At 40.7% G+C, this 26418-nt stretch overlaps 1 protein-coding gene across 6 annotated transcripts in view; it reads left to right on the top strand.

The window, feature by feature from the left end:
• LOC119653720 (mucin-17) overlaps positions 1–26418 on the top strand; it is a 238151-nt gene that overhangs the window by 114542 nt on the left and 97191 nt on the right. For all 6 annotated transcript variants that reach the window (XM_038058618.1, XM_038058617.1, XM_038058621.1 and 3 more), the window contains one exon: positions 1515–2203. In XM_038058618.1, coding sequence (XP_037914546.1) covers positions 1528–2203 — 676 coding nt within the window. In that variant the 5' untranslated portion in view covers positions 1515–1527. The remainder of the gene's footprint in view (positions 1–1514; positions 2204–26418) is intronic.

The following is a 26418-nucleotide window of genomic DNA, read 5'->3' as shown; positions in this document are numbered from 1 at the left end:
CTTGTACGCTCTACAATGTTCTGGCGAAACCCCATCGCCCCACTGAAGCTTGCCCCGCGGCTCCACAAGCCACACTTGCTATCATTCTGGGTTCCTCTCCTATTTACTCTAGCGCTCTCCTACTCGAAGCAATTCTTCATGACGAGACTAGTTTATTTTACCTTTTTCGACGAGCACCTCTCCCAAGGGTGGAGGATAGCATCCCCGATCGTGTAATAGATTCCCCGCCATCTCGACGCCTTCGCCCAATCTTCCTTTTGGCTGCAGAGGGTTTGAATTAAACTTTTTCAAAGGAGCGAATTACGAGTAAATATGATTATCGCTCAACGACCTTGCTGAACTTCACAAATTAATCCCTTATTTGCTCAAGATTTGTTTGCCAAGAGGTTTAAGTACCTAAAAGCTACTGAGCTACAATTTATCTGGTCTGGCTTTATAACAGTATATCATTTGCATTTCTGGAGCCTGACTGAAACCCAAAATTTTGATTTGTAAGCTCCTGGAAAATTAATGTGTCTGCCGCTGTGATGCGTTACTTGTGGTGAATATAATCTGCCTATGTTCACCTGACTTTAGATCCCGGCCATCTGTTCTTTTATAATAATTTCTCTACTTTTCGCTTCCTTTATGAACGCTTTCGTTGCCTTCTTGTTCTTCAACAGAAATCATTTAATGCACACTCGAGATCTTGCCCTCTTCACCTCGTCTGTGCGTTTTTTTTCTCAATCTTTATATGCTCGTTTTTAGGTTGTTCCAGCCCATTTTGCTGTACTTGAATTCGACGATTAAATTGCTGATCCCAGATCCTATATTGTGGGCAAGCCTACTAAGTTCAACTTCGAAGATTTCCACTCAAGCCTAGACATTATCAACTGGGTTCCTACGCTTGCCCCCTTTATATGCGACCAAACGCTTTGCATCTTTTATATCAGTTTGTCTGATCGGCTTTCCCAGTTATGTCCTTTCTTAACCCAAGTTTCTGCCCTTAATCAATCTGGCTTACCATTAAGATGTGTAAGAAACTGCTTTTGGAACTCGTAGCAAGGGGTCCTGTGATTCTCGGTAAAATCATCAGAGGGATATCTGGTCAGTGTCGACCTCTTTAACACTCTACAACAAGCTCCTTAGAAACGTCCTCGAGTATTGCTTCGTAATCTGGTCTTCCTGTCGCAATTGTTATTATCTTTCTGTTGAAAGGGTGCAACACAAATTTATTCGATCTCTCATTTTTAGGAAGAACCGATTGGCTTATCCAGCTCGTCTCTTTATCTTCCTCAAAGCTTCTACCGGTCTGGCGAACTGCTCCGTCTCTACTGACATTATCTATCGTCACTTTGTCAAATAGCAAAAGGTGTCACTAGTCCAGGTTCTTTGGTGGGGTTTGTGATACTTTACGATAGCGAAACCTTAAGATTGTTATAAGGTCTTGAGTTAGCTATGATTTTCGTTGAATAACTGAATTATGTGTAGATACAAAATTTTGACCAATGCTTTCCCTGATTTTCTCTTTCCAGAATCACCTAAACAATGTCCTTGCAGACACTTTTAGAAGCTGCCAAGTATCTGGAGCTACAAGAGCAGCTGAATTCTACATCATCAGCAGCCGCGACATCATTAACAACGCGACCGCCAACACTTTCATCATCATCATCGTCGTCGACATCGTCCTCCTCGTCTTCATCAGACATCGCCTACCGCAACTCCTTCATCAACAACAGCCACCACAACCATAACAGCAACACAAGCAACAATAACAATCACAGTACAAACTTAAATAACAATATAAACCGAACCAACAGCAACAACAGTAGAAATAGCTACCGAAATCGCCAAAACTTTGTGGATCATCAGCGACGCGGCAAAAGATCCGCAACAGGAGCCACTCTACCTTCATCAGCATCTTCGTCGCCAATTTCACCGGTGAATGCAGCCTCGAACTCATTGCTAACAAATGGTAGTGGAGCTGCTATCAATGGCGCTAGTCATGCCGTTGTTGCTGGTGCAACTGGGGTAATGGGACCATCACCAACATCTGTAGCCAGTATAATTGGAACAAGTAGCAATCACAGCAACAACAATAGTCAAATTCTGATAGGAACTCATGGAGCGGCCAACGGGTACGACCTGCATGGACATCAGCAACATGAGTTCGGCAAGACCCCAGCCGGTGCTGCTGGTTTGCCAAATGATGGACGCAAAAGTGGTGAGTAGAAAAGAACCTTTTTATCGTTGGTTGTTTTGTCCATGTACCTGACGTATGCTCCTTTGACTGTATCTTTGTTGTGTGTGTAAGACTTCGATCTGCGCTAGAAGAAAAAAGATAAATCTATTCAGTTTCCTACAATAAATGACTCAAATTTCATGATGTTCTCAGCATTAAATTTGAGAGACACTGGGGGTGTCCAGAAAGGAAAAAAATTCTCATGAATGTATGAAAGTCTTTCAGATTGCAGTCAAGCAAACAGGGTTAGGAAAGTGAGAGGTCCTTATAGCGCTGAGCGAAAATTTCCAGGGCACCCTACAATAACTGAAGCTACATAAATCAAGCTTGGCTCCTTTCTTCTTCCTTTGTTACTCGGTGCTCTAAATTCGAAAATAAACCTTTTAACTTGTTCAATAAAGTTATTGTCTCCAGCATTTTTTCTCTGGTTGAGTTGAATTCTTTAGAACAACCTACGCATTTGGTCACCCCCCTCAACCTCCGCCAGAAGACGATGAGAAAGTAAACATCCTAATGGTAAATTTCGCAGAATGATTGAATCAAACTCAATCGTTTGGAAATAAGCCAGTCTCGAGAAGTTTTCCGCCAGCCTTCACTCAGCAAAATGTTCGTATGTATGTTCGCGGTAATTTAATATGCCCATCATCATCCATCTTGTCTTTTCCCAACACTCGATGCCAATCTCTTCTTTCTTGTGTACAAAGTAAAAAGCAACGGGAAAGAAGTGATGTGTTAAGCTTTTTTGAACGGAAAAAAAGCGACCCAGCGACCACTTCACTCCTCTCGCCTGTTGCCTCTGCAGAACTGAAAAGTCTCCGCACTGATTCCACACACGGTGTTTGGAGCAGGCTATGGTAGCCGCGACGCGCGTCATACCACTTTGGTCGACCTTGTTTACATTTTTGTTCCTTGCATGGCGCGCGCCCGCCCACAAACCTGGCCCAAACTAGCAAACCAAGCTATACCAGCTACTCGGTTGGCCAAAATAAAAATGAGAACCAACAGAAAAATCTAAAAAGAGAAAGAGAGGAAGATCGTGAAAAGGGAACAGAAAAAAGTACTCGCAGCAACCAACGACATTGAAAAATTAATCGAAGGAGCAATGTGCGCATAGATTGCATGTGTCACAAACAAATGAGTCATAATAAGGTTCCACTTTTCGCTCAGAGAATTCCAGAGTTGGGAGAGGGTGAGTGGAAAATCGGCTGATGCAACTCACACTGCCAAATGATCTGTGATATCTTTTTCGGACTGCGAAAGATACATTTTATGTGCATGCCGCATTGGAATTTCCCCTGCGGTTAAGAATAGCCAAGGAGCATGGTTTGGGATGCCAGTAGTCATGAATCGCGAACAGTAGAGAGTGGACGGGGTCGTGCCTAAAACGAAACCGGGAGCGAAAAACTATAATCGGGAATCTTCGCTGGCTCCGACTATTTTCTTCCAGTTATGGTGTTTTTAGTTGAAAAAATGGAGATCGGGTCCTATTTTAGAAGTTTCCGCAGCCTTAAAGTTTCTGAGGGAATGCATCCTCTGAAAGCGAAACTAGGGAAACCCTTTTTCCTCCGAAGTACATTTTTGTGCAAATTCACTGCAACCAGTCATGCAACTTTTTCCGATAAGCTTCCACCCCTCGAAATATATAAATAGTATCATGCGTCTACCTCTCTCCGGCCCACGCTCTCTCTGAATTGATACATACATATGCATTGACGTATATATACAGTTGGAACCCTCGCTTCCCCTTCACTAGGAGCACGTGCTCACGTTACGTTCACGCCATGCTCCAATGTTTATTTTGATTGCTTTTTTGCTCAGGTTCTACATCAGCTGCTGGGATTGCCCTCTCTCTCTGCGTTGCTCTAAGGTGACACCCTGCTCTCACTCTCTTTCTCTCCGGGCTCTCGAATAGGCCACGTGGTTTGATGCGCAGTTGCCAAGTTTATCGATTGCATGGAGATACTATTATGTGTTTGCAAAGCCTACATAGGCATGTACCGTGTGCTAAAATCCGAGCCAGTATCTCTCTAATGAAAATATTTACGGAAAGTCAATGAACCTAATTTACATTTTCTCTCTTTTCGGAATTTCTTATTAAAATTTCGTTATTTATTTGCAAATTGAGAGATTTTTGGGTTCTGTTTGATTCGGAAAAATCAATTCAAGGCTGGAGTGAGGAAACTGGGCGTTTCTTTTGCGAGTCCAAATTACAGTTTCGTTGTGTTCTTTTCAACAAAAGATTGTGGAAGAAGCTGCGAAATGCAATTATGATGGAACGCAACAGACAAAACTGCATGCAGGGGAAACCTTGCGCAACGAGTGTGCGAATATGCAAGCGAACAAATTGAATTGCAAAATTGCACCCCACCGAAGCGGACTTTCAGGGTCGTTACTTGTTTTGGGAAAGCTCCTCAATTTTCGGTTACTGCGCCCGTATCGAGCTGCCACCAAGTGCATTGTTACTGCACCTCTTGCAGCCTGCGATGATGGTCTCTTTCGAATTGCATGCTTTGTATCGGTGGAGTGTGACCCTCATTTTGGTAACTTGCGTGGCTGGAGTTTTCTCCTTTGCGTCCTATGACTATGAATATTCACGCTTATATGCATAATTAATGATTTCTGCTGTGTGTACTCCACTGTGTTTGTAGGAACGAACTGTTGCTGCTACTTTTTTGCAAATCCATTACAATTTCGTTGATTGTTCGTTAACCCTTTGAATTGTGGGACAATGATACCGAAGAGCCAAGCGTTTTCTCCCGGGTGAGAAGTATTTTAAATTTGTTCTGGTTTGTGGCTTTGCTAGTATTTTCCATTAAGGGATTCCGTAGGATGTCATTGGCAGTCTTTTGTGTAAAAGAAAACTTTTTAAGGTTTTGTGTAAAAGAAAACTTTTTAAGGTTTTGTGTAAAACAAAACCTTATTAAAATCGATTCACTGTCTGTATGTCACACGCACTTTTCTCCAAAACGGCTAAACCGATCCGAATGAAATTTGGTGGATAGATGGGAACTATGAAATCCCACGCATACAGCGAGTGGGATAAATTTAGGTAGAGTCTAAAGGGGGGCTCCCCATATATGCAAAGGGAGGATTCAAACATTTTTTTCATCGCATATAGTCGTGTAGGGTATCAAATGAAAGATCTCCATTTTACTTTCCGAAACTGACATTAGTTTTGGTGTAAATTGCAAATTGCGTGAGTAAGGAGTCAAAATGTATGCACTTAAAGCGAGACAGGACTCCTTTTCGGAAACTACCCAACCTAAAAATCCGAAAAAAAATCAGGGTGGTGCACTTAGATGAAATCTAGGCCTCAAAATATGTCCCATTCCGATATCTGCTCAAATAAATTTACTAATAGTATATTACTACTTTTTAGAAATTTACTGAAAACCCCCCTTAAATTCATCCTAGGACTTTTGTATGATACCATCATAGAGGATAATATTTCGTATATACGTGCTAAATTTCGTGGAAATCTGGGCATTAACGCCAAAGTTATAGCAGTTCAAACTTAGCAATTTCGCGCGAATATATTGCTTGCAAATAAGATGCTGACGTCATAATTAACGAGAATGATTGACATTCCATTCAAGAAGAATCTGACTCTCCCTAGCCCTTTTTTATATTTGATGTTGGTTAAATTCTTGGCATTTGCTAATAATATTAAACTCTGAAGCGTATGAGGTTGACTATTATCATTACAGGGCTCTCCAACAATGATTTATTTAAATCGCTTTCTAAAAAATAGAGGGCAATAGAATTTCTAACTATGTCACACGGAACTGTCATGCACTCGTCGCTCCTCACATCTTTTTCTTTTTCTTCAGCCTTCAGTTCACAAGCGGGGTCGGCTCGTCGTGATCGGTTTCGTCATTTTATTTTATCAAATGCCTGATCAGGATGTAATCGCGAGACCTTTAAATCCCCATCCAGTGTATCAAGCCACCATTGCTTTGGGCGGCTTTTTGCTTGCTTACCATTGACTTCGATGTTCTGACCAATACTGGTTATTGATTTTTTGTTAGCGTGAATTACGTGACCACACCATCGAAAACGCCTCTCTCGCAGTTTTTCCGCGATCGGTGCAAACCCATATCGATCGCGGATATTCTCATTTCAGACGTGATTAAAACATGTCATGCCACCAGTGCAATGCAACGTCTTCGTCCCCATTACCGCAAGACGCCGTTGGTTGTCCTTTATAGTCGGTCGACGCTCAGAACTAAAGAGAGCGGCAGATGGACGACATTGCAGTAAATTTTAGATTTGGGACGTGCGCTGATACGTCGATCACAAAGAACACCAGTTGGGGAATGCCACTTCATCCAGGTTGCGTTAATGTGTGAAACAATTTCATTACGCAGTTCTCCATTGGCTGATAGCATTGACTTGAGGTATTTAAATCGCTGAGTTCTGGCAATGGCAGTAACCTGCCCCTCGAGATATTTAAATCGCTCAATTCTTTCGATGGCAGTAACCTGCCCAGAACTGAGCGATTTCAATATCTCGGGCCAATGGAGAACTAGGTTATGCTCCTCACATAGGGAAACACAAAACCTTTCATACCTGAAGCGTCAAGCTTCCGGTTTTCCGACTTGTTTAAAATTGGTCTACAGACAGTCGTTTCCTTTTTATCGTTCGAAGGTGAAAAGGTACAAAATGTACTGTGGCCTCTGCCCTACGGTGATGGAAAACTTTTAATCACTAAAACTATCTCCTTTTCCTTTGTCTCCCTACGGGACTGCCATTGTGGTTCTACGTTACGGAGCAATATTAGTTATTATGTAATTTCAGTGTATGTTGTTTTTGCTTGCTTTTCTTTGAAGCTACTCCTTCCGCAGGATATGGTGGGTTCCCTTCATGACTTTTTACATTATATTCCAAGCCATTTCCAAAGTCATCATATGCTCCACGATATTCTTGAGTGAACCGGCGAAAGCCTACTAGTCTTCTCTATGCAGAGGGCATTTGAAAACAGCAGTGCGTCCCGCAAAACTGCTTCACATGCCAGGCAATGTCCTTATGCCTGATGCGTTAAAGATATGCGCCATACCCTCCGTGTTCGCTTAAAAATTTTGTTAAGTTATAACCAAATTTTCTAGGAAATCGTTTAATCCATTTTTTGACTTCGATGATAATTCTGTTGGTCCTTTTGTAAATTGACCCATTTCTTTACCCATTCGAGAATACACACAATGCGCGTTAATTCTCAACGAGCTACGTTACAGAGACTTTGACCCCGAAAAGAGATAAAAAGGTGATGTCTTGCCACCTATATTTTGTATTCCTTTTGCAGTGAATGCACTGATTCCGTCCACTTTCATTCTTCCCAACCCTGTTCTTTAAGGAAGATTGCTCGTCATCGTGATCAAAACACATTTATAAGTTACGCTGGTGCAAATTTATTTTCTTGGTACGATCTAACTTCCCAATTTACCTCATTTGCACGAATCTATATCTTTTCTATATATTGTGCCAAGATAGCCTTTAACAAGCTGTAACATCAATATTCCGCGATATACATTTTTCGCAGGAGAGGACCGATTTCTATGGGTGGCACATCTCAGGTTTGCCGATAAATTTTAGGCCCATTCTCCGAACTCAGCCTCTTAAGGACAATTTTGGTTGAAACCTTTATTATTTTGCTTTTTGTAGAATCGAAGGTTATTGCCAATTTTGCGATTTTTGTTCGCGTACTAATTGCGTTTATGAACTCGTTTGTGAAAAAATGGTTTTCGCCTTTCACAATCCGAACTGCTTGCCGGAAAGGTCGTTTTTTTGTGATCGGCGTATGACGGTTGGAATATACCCGTTCGAGTAGTCTTCCGAAGCTGTTTCAGAGGCATGCAGATGCCCAGAAGTTCATTTGGCTTGGGAATTCACTTCTGTTGTTTCTTCTTTCTATAGAAATTTTTTTCTTCAAGATACCTGGTTTTTATTAGGGATTGGGTGGTCCTGGATCCGTCATCACTGACTTACTCCTTCTTTGTGCATCGAGCACAGTTTTTGGGTTCTAAACAAAACTTAAAAAACATTAAAGGTTTCTATTTGCTTTACTAAAATCGTTATTTCTTTATATATATAAATATTTCGGCCATTATTTCACTTTCGGCTTAGGTGAGCCAAGTTGCTCTGGTGGACGAAACTGTCAGCAAACACTATTTGTCAGAAGGAGTAAGTCGGCCTTCAAAGTTAATGCGATCGACCGTAAAGTAGATGGCGGATTCAGGGCTACTCAATTTCTAAACAACAATAAACAAACTTCGTAAGTTTCAAGGTGGTTGAATATGTTTAAGACAGTACGAAGACAGGTGATCGACAAACCCGCTCTGAATGATCATTAGCCAGTTATTACGACAAAAATGAGATTTATGCCCGTGATTTGTTCAATTTTGATCGTCGCTTGAGAATGGTGGCATAAAGATTTAGCGTTCACTGTACAAAGAACACCCAACCCAAACTCATGCCAAAGACATGTTCCAAGTAGATATTCAAAGTGTTAACTGGCACATAAAAGTCAATCGAATGTCATTATTTAAGTTGAGTCTTATTTTTCGGAAAATAATATTATCAGAGAGACAGAGTACTAAACACCAATCCCAAAATATCTTAAACAAAAGAGGCTAAAATGGGCAAGCCAAAAGTGGAAATAATATTAGTTACCATTTTCAACGCTTAGGGTGGCATCCTACCTACAAGGAGGGTTCCCAACACTGACTAGTTCCTCTGGCCTTCGAAAAATTAAAAAAAAAGTTTTATTAGGGTTTGAATTAAAGAAGAGATCCTCGCTACCTGAGACCTCCAAACTGCGTGTTTATGTGTTCATAGTATGGCATAACTTAGCAAAGTAGCTCTCTTAGGGCCCCGATTTGGTAACACAGTCACAGCACTTTTTACAATCCCAATTTAGCTTGTTTTATGTGAAACAAAACCTTATTCTATGTCTGTCTGTCTGTTTGTTACACACGATTTACTCGGAAACGGCTGAAGCTATCGTCACAAAACTTGGTGAGAATATGTGCTCTGTGAAAAGCATGTGGCACACATCTAGAAAATTCCTCACATTAGATGAACACAAAATGCTTTTAGCCGGAGCGTCCAGCTTTCGGTATTCAGACTTTTTGGTTTCGTTGATTAAATTCGCCCTAAAAGGAAGATGTTTTATTGACAATGCAAGTATAGCTGTGATGAGTGTTCTGAGGGCGCTTAATATGGCTTGGGAAAAATTGCTTAAAAAAATACATAAATTTATCAGACAACTATGACAATTTTTTCCCAAAATTGTTTCAAATTACACGTCAACATTTGTATCTTACACCTGTGTATCACCACAACCATGTTCGCCAAAAGTATGAAATTCATACGGGTTCATTGATTCATCATTTGAAACTGAAATAGGTCCTCAATTTGTTATCGCCTGAATGACCGTATAAATCGAATAAAAGCCAACCATTACGCTCTCTGAACATGCTAGGTAACAGTAGTATGGGGAATTCTAACTCACTAAAACCATCCCCACTTCTCCGCCTATATTTCCGCGGGACGAGCGTAAAATATTACTTCGCAAGGAGGACTCTGATTTACACTAGCACAATTAGGTCACGGGTCCCACGCGCTTTCCAGGCTTGATCCAGTTCGTGTTGCTTTTCGTGTATCGCAGATATTGTTGCGTTTACCACGCTCCAATTTGCTTCTGACCTCAGCATCTCCCCCACGAGATTATCGGGTCAGATAATTACGTTGAGGGCGTCGTCGAACCTCCATCTTTCAGTTGCGAAACTGTGTGCTGGATACCCTCAGCGTAATTGGTCGGTATGCCCAACTCACCCTTCTCTGGTTCACTGTGTGGTGCAGTGCTTCCCTAGTTCGCTGTGTGGTCGAGTGCTCCTTCTCGAAAATTTTGATGGGCCTCCGATTGCCATCTCGGTCTTGAATGTCGATGGTGGTGATTGCTGTAGGTGTAGTACTCACATAAGAAGAAACAAGTAAACGAAATGTACTATATTCATAAGCAAGGAAGAGAATCATAACTCTTGTGAACGAGCATTACTTCTTAGAAGAAGTTACCTTTCTTTGTCATAATTAGAAGTCTGACAGTCAACAGTCACCTCAGTCACTTGTACTAGGGAATATTGCGTAGCTTAACGCCATGTATACGTGAAGCAGCGGCGTATTCGTTACCAAGCGATAATGTTATGAATCAATTACTTAAAGCAAAGAATTTACATCCGAATTTGGCCAAAAATGCAGGCAATCATAACAGCAATAGAATCGCAACAGATACTCAGCGTCGACATCGGATCGTTACTCGACAACTTCCGCCGCCACTTGTGCTACAAAGGCTGATAATGTTTGGTGATGTTTTGTAATGTGATATCACATTGCAAAACGCTTTACATCACAGAAGTAATATTACCATCACTCTCGTAATGCGGTGATGTTAGATAATACAGTAAAATCCCGATAATTCGTATTGTCAATGGACTAACGGTTTGGTACGGATTATCGGGATTACCAATTATTGGAAGGAGAAAGTAAGAGAAATTATTTCTGGGGACCGACAAATTTGTATGAGTTAGAGGCAAATACGAATTATCGGGATTGATTAAAGGTAACGCGGTGATGTTGTAATGTTTGGATCGCATTGCACTTTATGGTGATATCGCTTTTAAGATATTAGATACATCACCCACCTATCGCCATTTCTGTCTGGAGTTAAATATTTTATTCTGATGTCAGATCCCTTTTCTGTATTCTCCTAATGCACCTTATAGAATAGCTTTAACTGGTCAATTCCGGGTGCCCTGCCTCCTCGCTTTCACCTTTCGAACAATTTCCGCCAAGGACATATCTCCTTTTTTAAAAATATTTAATAATTTGCGGTAGATTCGGATCTCTTTCCTTTTTCAATTTCCCTTTATTCATTTTCTGGGATTCCATATAAAGTGAATGGATTTTCCGCATGGTTTTATCGTTCCTAATTCGTTTTCCTGCCTCTTCGCCTACTTAATTTTGAGAAGGTGTTGTTTGTTCACGTGATTTTACAATTTGGCACTTGGATGATCAAGATAATACCACACAAGATAGGTTTTTTATGGATATTTCGCTTCTTTTTGATTAAGTCACACAGTTTATGTGTTCTTCAACACTACTCTAGTTTGCTCCTTTCTACCTTTGCGCTTTGTACTAAAAATGTTAGTAACGGTCTAGGGATTATTTACATCCATTCTCAGGTTCATCGTCGAGTCTGCCGTTGTCAACAATGACGGCCCCCTTAAGCTTGGAATTCCTTCCAAAAGATTTAAGTTCAGATGTGGTGATGTTCATCGTTAGTTATAGAAAGGTTGCGAGTCACAATGTGTAACCATTATAAACGTGCCAAATGGTGTCAAATAGTTTGAGGGCATACAAAAAGTCCATGAAGAACAGTGTTCCGCCTCTAGTTTCGGGCCAAATAATTGCGAGAGTGGAGAAGAATTTACTTGAAGATCGGTTTCTGTCAGTGTATATAATTTTGGCCAAAGATTTGCTTTATTGTAGGCCATGTAAATGCTCACCGGCAACCTGTTAAAACGGCCCGCCAATTCGTCGAGAACTACGCGTGTCTCAGTGACTGTTTGAATTTTCCGAAGTCGCAAAACTTTAAAGGAAGATTGTCTGCCGTCAATATGATGGTCACTTCGCTCCGGAGCAGAAAGGCGGTAATATTGTGCGAGCTCTGCCTACCAGACCTCACAAATACTGATCGCTGTTGAGAGACTTCGCTGTGTTATTTAAAACAAAAGTAGTAGACAATGCTGACCAAAAGAGTGTGTGTTCATCACTACAATCCTTGTCTCCCTACACCCGTACAACAGGCGATCTCTGTCCCAAGTTGGATCGGGGACTGTCCTCCACTCCCCTTACAGCTCGGAATTGGCATCCAATGAGTGTCATCTATCTTCTGGGTTGAAATCCCGTTTTGGTGGAGCGAATTTGTATGTCGACAAAATTGAAAGACGAGATTGACCACCACCTGTGCAACGTGTCGTGAGAATCCTATGGTAAGGATGTAAGAAAAGCGCGACACAACTGCAAACTTTAAGAAGCCAGTTAAAAGTGCAAAAAAGATGGCTCTAAAAATTGCCTTACTTTATTTTGTTCTAAGTAATTCGAGGGGAATTGTTTCTGAGGCCCTTAACGCCCTTATTACATTCGGATAATTCCTTCACACCACCTTAGATGACCCAAGGTCAGGACCTTCTCTTTCAGTGTGTATTGCGTCCATCTTTTCTAGCCTGCAAGCCAAATCTCCAGTTGATACAAGCTCCATTGGAATGGGGTTGATGTTGAGAAAATAAAAAAAAACCGTTTCAGGACATTGTTCGAATCTCTCTTTTCGATGGGGTAAGGTTTCACATTCATATAAACTGAACTTAGTTTATGGGTCTTTGACAATTCATTGCATAGTGTTCGGTTGATTCTGGATAGAACCGACTTGGAACTTGAAATAATTGAGCCTCTTCGACCAAGAGACCGAATTTAAAGGAAGGATTGTCACAAGGAGATGAATAGGTGGATAGGAGATGAAAAACAAATCAGCTCAAAACCATATCTATATTATGATGGCGGCAGCAATGGGCTCGGAATAAATGCTACCTAATGCTTGCTGGAATAGAAAGGGTTAAACACTCTGCTATCAACCAAAGCTTCTTGCATCATAAACAATAAGCTTGAATAATATCCAGGGTCTGCATGCTCCAAACTTCCTCGCAACATGTATGCGCAGTGTGTCTGCCGTCTCATGGGTGCAATTGTGAGAATTTCGCCCGGACGACCACCATAACCAACTATGACAACAGACAATAAAGCAGCCAGCATGGCTCAACACAATGGAGCCTCCTTCACCGAAGAGAAACTCCGTCAACAAGTACGCACGTCCCATAGCATGTTCATCCCCTTCAAATGCTGTGAGGATAGAGCAAGTGCTATTCCGGTCCGTCCATTCCCTGCCGTCTTTCTATTCTCCCCTTTGCGATGTGCGTCCTTCTCTTTTGCTCCTCTCATTCTTTCCTCCATCCAGCCCACGAGGGGGAGCCTCCACTAAACAGCAATTGTTGTCCGTGATTTTATTCGCACATTTGTCCGCCATGAAGTGGACAATTACAAAACGATATCAAGAGGTTTAGTGCTTATTGCTGGTGTATGGTGGCTTTTGTTTTCCCTGCGCCCAGACTTTCATTGCTCGTCTTTCTCCCATTTTCTCGGGAAAAGCTTCATTTCACTTGGGTCCCGCATTTCCGCTGTTTAGCAACAACCTCTTATGGTTATCTTGGGTATCTTCCAGCTTCGCGTACAAGCATTAAATTGGAAGAGAAGTGTGAGCAGAATGGGCCCAGTGACGATGGTTGCTATACGAAACAAACAAGTTTAAGTGGTCCCTGTCCCCCTTTTTGACTTGCCAACATTTGAGTGGAATATGGAAGTTGTTTTATTGTTTTTGTTATTATTTTTTCTGCTTTCATGGAGTACACAATCTCAATTAATGTCATATGTGCCGTGTATGATTGCATTCACTTAGGACGTGGAATTAAGAGTGAACCGAGTCTAGGGTTTCCAGTACTCCTGATATAGATATATTCTCGGTTCTGACTTTCTGCTGCAAACTTTAACTTTGTAATCTACTCAGCAAAACTTTTTATGTGGAAATTTGAATTAACTGTTGAGGTTTTGGGAACAAAGCGTGCTATATAACGCATCCATAATCAGACAAACGAGCGTTTATAAGTCTACGTTGAAAACTCCGATCTTTCAACTTTCTCCCATTTCGCTTTTAGTCCCTTCCTGGATCAGCGTTACGCGATGGGAATAAACTGAACGCTATGTATCCCTCTGCTTGGAACTACGAAGACCTATGTATTAAGCCAATCAATTTCGTGATAACCTTCTTTTTCAATAGTTCGACGGACGAAATGGACCCTTACCTTTCAGAATGGTATGCCTCGAGTTTTGTCATTTTAATGATCGGCTTGACATTCTCAAAAGCGATCTGATAGCCATGTCAATTGAATTTTTCCATATTTTGCGTGGCACTCCTCTGTGTTGTCATCTGACAGGTGACATTTAAGTTAACATTCTAATCGAGAACTGTACATTTTTTTCATCATCATCATCAACGGCGCAACAACCGGTATCCGGTCTAGGCCTGCCTTAATAACTTCAGACATCCCGGTTTTGCGCCGAGGTCCACCAATTCAATATCCCCAAAAGCTGTCTGGCGTCCTGGTCTACGCCATCGCTCCATCTTAGGCAGGGTCTGCCTCGTCTTCTTTTTCTACCATAGATATTGCCCTTATAGACTCTTCGGGCTGGATCATCCTCATCCATACGGATTACGTGACCCCCCCACCGTACCCTATTGAGCCAGATTTTATCCACAACCGGACGGTCATGGTATCGCTCCTAGATTTCGTCGTTAACGAGGCTACGGAATCGTCCATCCTCATGTAGGGGGCCAAAAATTCTTCGGAGAATTCTCCTCTCGAACGCGGCCAAGAGTTCGCAATTCTTCTTGCTAAGAACCCAAGTTTCCGAGGAATACATGAGGACTGGCAAAATCATTGCCTTGTACAGTAAGAGCTTTGATCCTATGGTGAGACGTTTCGAGCGGGACAGTTTTTGTAAGCTGAAATAGGCTGTGTTGGCTGACAACAACCGTGCACGGATTTCATCATCGTAGCTGTTATCGGTTGTGATTTTCGACCTTAGATAGGAGAAATTGTCAACTGTCTCAAAGTTGTATTCTCCTATCCTTATTCTTCCTGTTTGACCACTGCGGTTTGATGTTGTTGGTTGGTTCGTCTTCGGTGCTGACGTTGCCACCATATATTTTGTCTTGCGTTCATTGATGTGCAGCCCAAGATCTCGTGCCGCCTGCTCGATCTGGATGAAGGCAGTTTGTACGTCTCGGGTGGTTTTTTTCAAGTGTAGTAAAAATGTGGTTGTCCGCGACCCTCGGAAAGCGAGGAGTGAGCTTAGGATCATTGTCATGCTAAATAAAGTAATCTCCAAGGCAGAAATGACAACGAACTGCGATTGACATGTGATCATTTGTAAGTCCATTGGCTGCAGTAAACTAGTTGGGAGAGGGGAGTTCGCTGTAGATGATCTTACAACCAATTGGTCATTGCACGTTGTTTTTCCTTGACGAACTGTTGGATCACATTTGATTCGTTTTTGTCCTTTCGCAGACCCAAAACTCACTTCTTGATATTGCTAATGGCCGATTTGTGGACAGAATCATTCTATTTGGTTTGGTAAAAAGCCTTCACGATTCAGGCAGAGGAGCAGAGGATGTCTTTCAGTTTTGCTCAGAATAATTTCCAATCCCAGAGCTTTGATTTTCCTAACGTTACAGCTAACTTTGGGAACTTCGTTTGCTTTTGCATATTATCTTCTCGATACTTTTCCTCCAACTCCTGGTGTTTCGGGTTGTCCTTACCCTTCGCGAAAGTCATTTCGTAGAAAAGGAGATGTATACGTTGAGATTACCTGGTTCCACCAGTGCTTTTGTTTCCTGCTGTATTGCAAACGCCGCCGTGACACTCTTGTGTCACGCCTCAGTTATACGGTGGCACAGCTGACTTATCTATTCCTTTTGTGTTGTAATCTCATTCTAGAGCTGCCGGAAATGTCTCCTAAACATTTCTGGGAGTCCAGTCCACTATTTTAGTTTTTTTTACTTCCATTGTCGCTTCCTCCGAGGTATGTCAGGTCGACAATCCAGCTTTGCTCTCTACTTCGGAAGGTTGGTAAGCATCCAACGTTGGTCAGTACAAAATCCAGCTGCGCCAAAGTTTTAATCAGAATTTGGTCTCTGGTGTTTACCACGCAATTTCCTCACTCCAAATCCTACGCATTGAAATCACCGACAAATACTTCTGGGCTAAAGTCTCTAGAGTTCAACACTAGACTATCTAGCATTTTATCATATTGTGCTATTATTGCATTAGAAGGAGCTTAGCAGCTGTAGATGTGGAGGCCATTGTTTTTTACCCTTACAAAACCAACTTTCGGGAATATGATAATTTCTTGTACCACCTGTCTTCCACATATTTTGGTCGAAAATGGCTTCATAGATAAAAATCTACTTGCAATGTAGATGAAAAGTGCTAGACATCTGAAGCTTTGATAGTTATTTTGATTTCGTGATTCGTGTAGTTCCATTTTTATTGAAAAAAAGCAGTAGCTTTCCTACTACAATAAATTTATTTTTATGTATATGTCTTCCTTTCCCTTCCTTACCACCGAACTCTAAGAAATCAGGAAACCAAAACGATCATCCGAAGCTCTGATCAGTCACATAAGTGTGGCAAATCATGGTAAATCTTCTACGAGAGTGTGACTACCTCATTTTGACAAGTCTCTCTTGAGGCGAAGGTGTTTTGTATCATCACGAAAAATTTGTGGTTTTTGGAAAAGTGATAATCCCTTGGTGCTAGGTCCAGCTTCTACGACAAGTGGGATGGAACCTTCCATTATACTTTCAGAGTTTCTGGTGTGTTGTCAAAATGCTTGCGGCCTAGAGTTGTCTTGATGGAACACAACAGTCTTTCTATTGAGTTTCGCCGCTTCTGATCAATTGCTTGCTTCTATCTATTCAGTTTTTGAGAGTATAGGTCAGAATTAAATGATTGGCAAAATGAGAGTGTTTCATAATGACAGCAAATTCTGCTTGTCGTGAATTTGGGCTTGGCGATCGTTTGGGTCAGTTCAAAGCAATTGGACCACGATCTGTTTTGGCTCTTGGCAAAATCACTTTTCTTTGCGTTGTTTCGGGAGGCACCCATACTTTGGGCGCTTTCTTGAGATCAGCCTTAATCAGATGGTTCAAAACACTTTTCTGGCTAATTTTGGGTTTCCGGGCAATGGGTTAAGTACTCACATGCTGGCCCGATGCTGCGATTTCTATGGTTTCATCGATATTTTCGACAATTAGCCTAATAGGTCGTGCGAGTCGCTGGAACCATCGCTTTGCTGTTGCATCTAGTATTGTAAGCGGAAAACGTTTAGAACATTTTATTTCATCCGATATTTCACTTTCACTATCCGTGCACCTAAATATAGTTTCACCAAAGTGGTTAATAGTAATCCATCCTTCGCATTTATGGTGGATAGTGGTGTCATCCCCTCAATTTTATTGTCGTCTTTGAGCTTTATTCCTTATGAATTTTTCCACATTCCCTTTTTCGCCCAATATCGGAGAGGTGTCTGTCCACCAGAAGGGAATGCGTCTGGGTTTCTTCGTAAGGATTGGGATTTTCTACTTCGGAATAGATACCATTCATAAGCCTCTGAATGCACCCACTTTGGCAGTTAGACACTGAGAGAATCCGTCCATGCTGTGTCAACTATCTCTGGAATACCTTTGCAATTAGAGGAGAAGATGCTTAATGAGATAATTGGGGTTTTTGTTGTGATGTGGTGCCTTCCCAATACTTTGGAAATTTTGGTTTTGAACCGTACTATATCATTTTTTTGTAGAAAAAAAAACCGAACACAAAGAGTAGTTTGCCGATGCTGTGTCTATTGCTATTCATAACTCATCCTTATTTGATTACTAGATTCAGAAAAAGGAAATATATGAAATTATACTTTTAATTTCTGCTTGATTTTGGTTTATACACTCGAACGAGGAGTGGCTCGACTATATGATCGGCATAAAAGTTCTCCTAGTTGGTCACGATTTCAGAACTACAATGTGTCACTGTCCTACTCCAAAATCAATGAGTAAAGTTATCATTGGCACTATAAATATTTTTTTTAAATATATCTAGAATTATTTTCCAGCTTCATGACCCTCAAATCCATTAATCCTCGATAATATTTACTTTGGTCACTTGTGGCTATTTTTATGCTATAGATGTCATAGTGATATTGGGTGCACAGGTTGATGGTCGTAATATCCAGTTCTGCCTGGGTGACGGCAAAACAAGATTAGTGCGGGAGCGGTTCTTCCCAGTCAACTAAATATACAACTGAGAATCTAAAAAGAGAAGTCAAGCGTTTACCCTGTAGTTAGAATAAGGGATGATTTAATGCTGGACTGAAAACATGTTTGTGCTTTTGGGAATTCAGGTGTATTATTGAACATATGTAATAGTGAGCGTTTTTGGAACCTACAATCAATTCTGATTTTCGCGCTGTTAAGTTGCTCGCATATTGTTCCATTACAACAGCTTCAAGAATTCGCAAAGGTGATGCTTATTAAGGTATTGGTTGCCTCTCATCGTTCATGCTTGTGGTATTTTTTGTCTTGGATTTCCAAATAGCATTAAGGCATCAGGCTGGAAACCAGGGCGTTCTCTTAATCGCAGCCCTCTCGGTTGGTTTCAGACCTAGTTTGGCGAGAGTACTGTCAGTCTCTTCTTCTTGTTATTCATTTCCCCCTTCACTTCAGTGGGGCTTTGACGTTTAACTGAATCTCTCCCAGAAGGTTTACCCGCTTCCGGTTTAACGAGCAGAGCTGGCGGTCTAATCCTCATTCGTTCTCTTGCTTTCTTTTTGGTTGCTTCGATATTGATATTCGCTTTCACTTTTAGGAACACGATTTTTTGTTTCTTTGTCTTTCTTTGCCTCCTTTTATTGTGGCCTAAATTCTTTCTGAATGAACTCTCTTCCAGATGCATAGTCCTCCTTCCATTTCTTGGAAGCACTGTTAAGTATAAGAGTTATCGTCTTCACATTGTCAGTCGCATTATTATGTGAGACTCCCTTTGTGTTTGGTTGTATTCTCCCTGGAATCTCTTCGAGTGGTTGAACCATTGATACCTACTTCCTTAGACCCTGTAGCGAGTGAAGAACTTTCGTATTCCCCCTTCTTTTTCTTCCCTAATATCTCCTCGGTTTCTGATTTTATTTTCTCCATATACCAGCGGAAGTCGTGTGCGAGGTACCGGGTCGTAATTGTTTGGAACGGGCGTAAATTTGGTGATAAAGTCTTTATTCCAGGAGTCATACTATCCGACTAGCGTCCCCTAGAATAGATCGTTTCAGTCAGAAAATGCCAACGAATAACTCACCTGGCGACGATATACTATCAAGAATTTGAAAAGAAAAATGAAGCGATTTTTTTGTCGTTAGTGTTGTACTGAAAACTCTGTGTGCTTGTGAGAATGCAACGGAAAACGTTGAATAAAAAGGTCGTCTGGATAATGGCCACAATGGCTATAATATAGACCATCGATCTTTCCGACATTTACATGAAGGGACGTCTGATATGTAATTAGACTTTCGGATGCCGAGTAGGGAAGTCTTCCTCAATCTCATATTATGTCATTTACTAAGAAAAAGGCTTAACTTACTGTTGTGATCTATGGTCAGGAATATATTGTAAAATCAAGAAATCGATGCCTTCTTTTTCCAACCAATCTTTAGCCGATCTGACAGGATGGCAATCTGTGAGTAAGAGAAAGAAGAATGTTGTATTCATCATATCGGAACTTGCTTTTCTGATGTTTGAAATATGATTTCAATTCTAGGGTGCTGCTACTATTTTCTACAACTATTTTTTTGTGTATCAGTCAAATTTCACTTGGGTTCCTTCATTAGCTCTTAACTCTTTTGTTTGAGATTTCGTGAAATATAGATGTTCATTTGCGTACCCCCTTCATTTGATCATTCGCTATTTTGTCTTTTTGGTTTGTTCTTTCATAGTTCAGGAAAGGTGATTTTAACACGATGACTAATGACCGAAAACATGATCTATCCCCAAATGTTAATTGTTTGTAGCTTTTGTTTATCCACTTTCCGACTCCAAATTTAGGATTGTAAAACCACACGAAGTCTACAGAATTTCGGTCAACCAAATTTCGAAGGCGGATCTGTTGTGATCATCCAGATCAAGAGGCTGATTCTGTACCTACATTGTCTTTGAATTGCCACTATTTTTGAAGTTCCCGAAAAGACCACGTAGGCTGAAGTTATAGTAATGGTCGACCAGCACGGCAGCTTTGATTGTGGACAATAGTTACCCTTGATGCAACAGTTCAGGGTAAGTCAAATCTTATTGTGCTAGAGTCCTTTCTCTTTGCGATCGTGACAAGTCGTTAGGAAACCATAAGGACAGCACCACGGGATCATTCCTTGGTTTTAATCAAGTAGTCATCCGCAGTTGAGTCGTCTGACATCCAGAGAGATTTGAACTGCGATCCTCCGTTGCGACAGCAATGCTCTAAGCCGCTCAGCCATCCCTAAATTGATTTTTTTATTTTGATTATTCACGTCAAATCAGCACGTGCGGCGAGCCACCCTTTCACAGTCGTGTTGCATGTTTTGTTTCTACGCAGTATCTTCAATCCTATGACGATCGAGTATTTATCCCTCGCTGAGAAAAATTTTGGCAAACAAAGAATGGACGTAAACGTGAGTTGAATGTCACTTTTAAATCGATAAAGTTTCGATCGATGAATCTGGTCAGCATCCGATCAACCTAGAAGGACAATAAACTTGTATACACGACTATATTGTATATGAATCTTTCATGGGGTGGAGGAACGTTGGGAACGATTCTATGAAACATTCATGATTTGAGATGGATCAAAGTCGCGTGTGATGGCCAGGTCCAGGTATCATCTCTTTGACTTAGTTGAATGTTACCAGATGGAGACGCGACGTAGTAGATATGGATGGAGGAAGACTTACATAAGGAAAATAATGGAATTCAATATGATGACGAATTTAATGTAAATTATCCCTTGGGTCGAAGAGCAATAATCTACGAAAAAATTTGGAATGAATAAGAATAGATTTTATAGGTTGTATGGAGTTGGAGGAAAGAGGCAATTTCGGGGTAATTAAAAAGGTATGTGCAGTCACACTTTGTGGTCGATATAGCAGAACCTATTTCAAATGCTTTAGAATGATTGTATTAAAACTCAATTAGGCTTTAACGATAAACAGGAATTATCAGCAAAGTTGCAGGAAATTATGGTATCGAAAATTTAAGCTCTTTGAAGGAGGAAGTTTTCCATCGGGATCCGTCGGTTTCCTTTTTTCCCATTTATTCCTATCTCCACTAGGCTTTCAAAACCCCACCCGTGTATTCGAGAAGGATCCATTTAGTCTATTTTCTCTTCCAGTTTCAGTTAGCTGAATGATATCCTTAGCTTAGGACTGAATAATCCATTTTGTCCTCAGTCAAATGTTCAATCGTAGCATGTTTGAGTTCATAAAAGGGCGACCCTGTATCTACGACTCCTAGGGCAGAGGTGAGGCAACACGTTTCCAATTGGTGAGGTCCAACACTTTCACTGTCCCCTTTGTTCAGTTAAAAGGATTTACTCAAGTTCTTGTTATATAGAACAAATAGCTGTGCGTCGTTGCAAGGAGCTCGTATCCTCAACTAAGTATATCGAACTTTACGAATTCGATGCTTTGGAAGGACTTCCGTTCCTAGGCCTCTCTGAAACAGGCTTGTTGCTTGCGTAGATTATTTTGCAAATGTCGTTCTATTCTGGGGAGAAGGGAAGAATTATGGCAAACTGATGTGTATGGGCTGATGAATATTAAAATTTTTAAATAAAATCCGTCCGGCTGGACTGATGATAGGCTGAGTATAGTACATTTGTCATTTGTGAATCGAAACATAACCTCAGAAGGGTTCGGGTATTGAAGTACATGCAATCAATATTGTTTTTTGTCGGATTCTTTACACTAAACACGTCAGTCTATCAATTCCCTATCTGACAGTTTTTGATGGGTTGACTTATGTCATACTGATGATACTGACCATCTAGGAAGGTGAAATGTTTCGCTAATTACTCCAGTAACTTGTTTTCGGTGCTTGGTAATTAATGCTCTTTTCCTGAGGACATTAGTAGCTATCTATTCAGAAATAAAGTCTGCTGGACAAAACATGCAAATACTGTTAAAAGGAGATTATTCTGCTTTCTACAACTTTCAGAATACCGGCAGATAAATCTTCAAAAGTAAGAAATTAAGAAGACCAGATTGCCTACTAGGAAGTAATTGGAAAAGTAGGTTTATGAAAAGTAAAGGTTACGGAGACAAACTCAGTTTCATAGTCCATTCTGAATTTGACGGGTGGGCTTTGATGGCGACCTTCCGAGTCCTTTTCCAGCATTTCAAAGTTCCATTTCATTCTAGGTGGTATGTATCGTATTGTTTTGTGATTTGAATCACTGGGAGCTTCTGTTCTAGGCGATTTGACATTCCACTCGAACTGAATATTTTCACCCGGTGGCCTTTAATGGGTATCCTCTTGGGTCACCTAATAAGTCATTCCATTATGGTGAGACAGTACCAAAATTCTTGCAAGGGCATCAATTGTTCATTGATATCAATGTGAATGTGGTGGAATATGGTGTCTAGTTTTGCGCGTTTTCCGATGTTGGATCCTTGACTCGGTAGGCTGGTGCAAACCTATTACATAATGTCTTTGTTACAGTTGAATTCACTAAGTAATACGGCCAATGGTCTACGCAGTGTTATGCGCAAGTTTGAAGATATTTTTTGAAAATTCCAGCGATGGTGATATTGGCTCGCACATTGTTGATAGTGTTCAGTATGGTGGAACATGTGCGAGAGGTCCTGAGTGTGAGGTACCGTGAACTTATTTAGCTGACTATGATCTACGCACAGACGCTAGCTACTGTCCTTCTTCGGCCAGCAGAAAATGTCGCTAGAGTAAGCGTTACCCGAAAGTTTCGTAATGCCCTACAGCAGCAGCTTTTTTGTTGCTTGATATAATTTTAATCCAAAGTACAATGGAAGTGAGCCAGTGCGACTCGATCGCTATCGAAGCTAGATCAATGAAAACTTTCTATGCAATTTACAAGATTTCTGGGACATCAAATATCACATTCACCAGTTTACAACTTGATCCGAACTCATTTGAATCTCAGGGTGCAATTCAGTGTTTTAGCTGCTTCCGTCTAAAACTGTATTCAAATTATAATTTCTCGGAACCTGGCATCGGGTGATATCAGCATTGCCCAAAACAAGGAATCACCTACGCTTTGTTGCACATTATCGATTATCAACCGATCATTCGGAACAAAGGAATCTTCTTTCTTTTTCGCGACAATATCGTAAGTTTAATTTCCGCGTGCAATAAAGAAAATTCCAGACTCCCCTTGTCGCGTGTAAGCAGTGCACTGTTCATTTGGCGGTCTCACCATTCTATATATCTAAAAATTTATCTATTGCCTAAGTCACATCGCGAAATGCATTTAATTGTACACTAAGATGGGCATGCACATAGCATTTCAATGGTAATTCAATGGCAATTCATTTCAACAGAGAGAAAGAGAAAATTCAATGATAACTTTAGTTTTCGAAAATTAATATTGCCGCAATCATTAAATAGGGTTTAGATTTGCGAGGGATTTTACGGTTGATGCGTTTTGGGTAAAAATTTTGAAATAAAGTTGACATGATCATCAAAAAGTAAATATTATGGGGACGTTCGATTTTAATACTATGGGATCGCGAACATGAAAATGGGGTAGTGGAATTTATAAGAGATGGGAGAAATGCTGCGTACAATCGAATGGACGGATCCAGCAGACCGACTCAAGATAATACTGAAACAGGCTGAGCTGCATATCATGCAACCGTGAATACTTTGTTGTTGTTTTTTCATTGATTTCAAAGGTTTGTGTGTTTGTGAATCAAAATCTTATTAGAATGGATTCGATGTCTGTCTTTTTTTCTGGAGGTGGAAATCCGCGCCTTTCTCTCCTCTCTTAATCTACACTGAATCCGCCCCACCATGTCGTTCACTGCATTCCAGTTCTCTTGGTACGCAAGCATTTTCCCGATTATATTTTCCGATGCTACTGTTCCTCCCAATGTTTCCACTAGATTCTTCCTTTCCTCTGCGAATCTAGGATTATGTAGGAAAATATTTTCTGGTTTCTCTGGAATACCGTCGTAATTGGGACAGTTCTTTTGACTTTGTTTTTCTTTTCTTCTCATTCATCGTAGTTACTCACATTCTTATTTTATGCAGGGTAGTCATAGCCGATCGAACAGATTCTTCCGATGTCCCCTCTACATCGTTTCCTTCAACTGCTTCCTGCTAATGCACTTATAGATACAGATACAGATAGACAATGCACCACGAAGAAGAAAGAATGTTGTATATTTCCTGTGACAGTGTATCTATGGTAAACAATATGAAATATTAGGACCTAAATAGCTATTTATGGAAAAAGTTTGATAGTAGTGAAGTGCTCACCTGCCTAAAACCCTAAGGTGGATTTGGGGAAAATTGTTGTCGGGATTGAAAGTAATCACATGAATCTCAATCGGTGCTCGTTTGGAGGTTTGGTCTGGTAGTATGGAAACTAGAGAGCCCCTCTGAAAACTGACTTTTTCAAAAGTGTTTTCAGCCCGGTTATTTGCGATTTTCGTACTGGCTGCGGTCTATATTCCAAATCACGTAGAAGGCTTCTACAAACTTCACCTAGAGTTGTGATTTTTCCAAAGAAACGCCGGTACAGAAAGGTGACTTGCAAATTAAATAGATCTCGCACCCACTATCAGAACTGTTAAGCATGCACTTGAGATAGACCGATATTTCCACCTTAAGACCGACGAATGTTGACAGGCGCCTGCCCTTTTCTGTTTTTAACCATTTCAGGGATAATAGGGTTAGGGCCTCCGAGTAGGTATTAATAAAGGAAGTCCTTCTACCGACTTTACCGAGGCCAGAAGATATCAGCACATTTCATGGTGTACAAAAGGCAAGATTGGTTCATTTTGTTAAAATTTGGAAATTTTTCTCGCCTGTCACCTTATGTCCCGCCTTAAATTGGACCAAAACCCAGTCGATAGTTACAATTTTTCAAACTATAATCTAACGAAAGTCATAAATTTTAATCAAGTATAGAATTATTTTGTTCTAAATACCAACCAGGGCGACAGTGGTCTGTTCAACGAAAGAGCAACTGAATGTTATGAGCATAAATTTCACGTTTGTTGAACTTTTACTTTTGTGTATCTTCTACGAAGCAGTGGTTATGCTCACCGCATTCAGCAGACATAATTCTTTATTTAAATAAAATGTACATAATTGTCCGAGCTCTATCTGCACAAGATTCCATTGCGTAATGGCCTGGATTGCACCATTGGTAGGTGATTTTGTTTCATAAGTTTGGAGAGCCAGAGCTGCAGATATTTTTGACCAATTAGCGAAAGGATGAAAAAAGATGCTTCAAAATGATGCCTGCAGACAATTTTTTGAGTTCAATGGTTTCATCATGTCAGGTGACGGAGGGAGTGAGAGATAAATCGGTGTCTGATTCTTATGAAGGTGTACTTGTTGTGAAATCCGTCTCGATACCATCTTTCGGAAAATGCGCAATTTAATAGGAAAATTAAGCAAGGAAAAAGTACCGCCATGAATTCTTATTAATTTCAAGGTCTCAAACAAGCTTTTCAATCAAAGGATTCACTTGAAATGTAAAAGCTTCTAATGTTTTCCTTAACACAATACCAATCAGCGCTTAACAGTGTAACAATAACTAGTCTTTATATGCAAGTGAGGCCAGAATCGACGGTCTAAGCATGCTATCGTGTTTTATAACTCCCAATTGAAGTGTGTAAATAACAGGCAGACCCTACTTCAGCGCGAAGGAAATTATTTATAAACTCCACGTGACTGAGACGAAAAGGAACTCCCACGTGTTCCCTTTTGATCAGACGTCTCCACAAGGAACACATTAGGGTATGGTAGGAACACTTTTCCTATTAATTATCGTCTTGGAACCACGCCCGTATGAAGTGAAATGAAGGAAAAATCAATATCCGAATGTGGAATGAATCAAGTTGATTTTCTTATGGATCACGTTTTATTCGATCTGGTTCCACGTTTTGCCGCGGTTATGAGAAAGATTTGAAAAATGCTCAAGATAAAAGTGTGCATTGTAGTCGGAGAGAATGGGGCATGTGTCGTAAAGCTAATCTCATTGTGTGTTTACACGCTATCGTCTCGGCTATGAGTAATCTGAATTGCAGTTACAATTAAAAATTCATAAAAGTTGATTTTTATGTCCAGGAAATATGTGAGTGCAGGGAATATTCCGGAAAGTAGTGTGGAAGATTTTATAGGTAAACTAAGGGTACTGGAGTTGGTAGTACGTATAAGGGTTGTTCCGGTTCGCAGCTCGCTTGGTTATTGTCAAGTTAAC

Source organism: Hermetia illucens, chromosome 4 (assembly GCF_905115235.1).
Source record: "Hermetia illucens chromosome 4, iHerIll2.2.curated.20191125, whole genome shotgun sequence".
Taxonomy (NCBI): domain Eukaryota; kingdom Metazoa; phylum Arthropoda; class Insecta; order Diptera; family Stratiomyidae; genus Hermetia; species Hermetia illucens.
The sequence above is the reverse complement of the archived record's forward strand: the minus strand, read 5'-3'. Positions and strand labels throughout refer to the sequence as shown.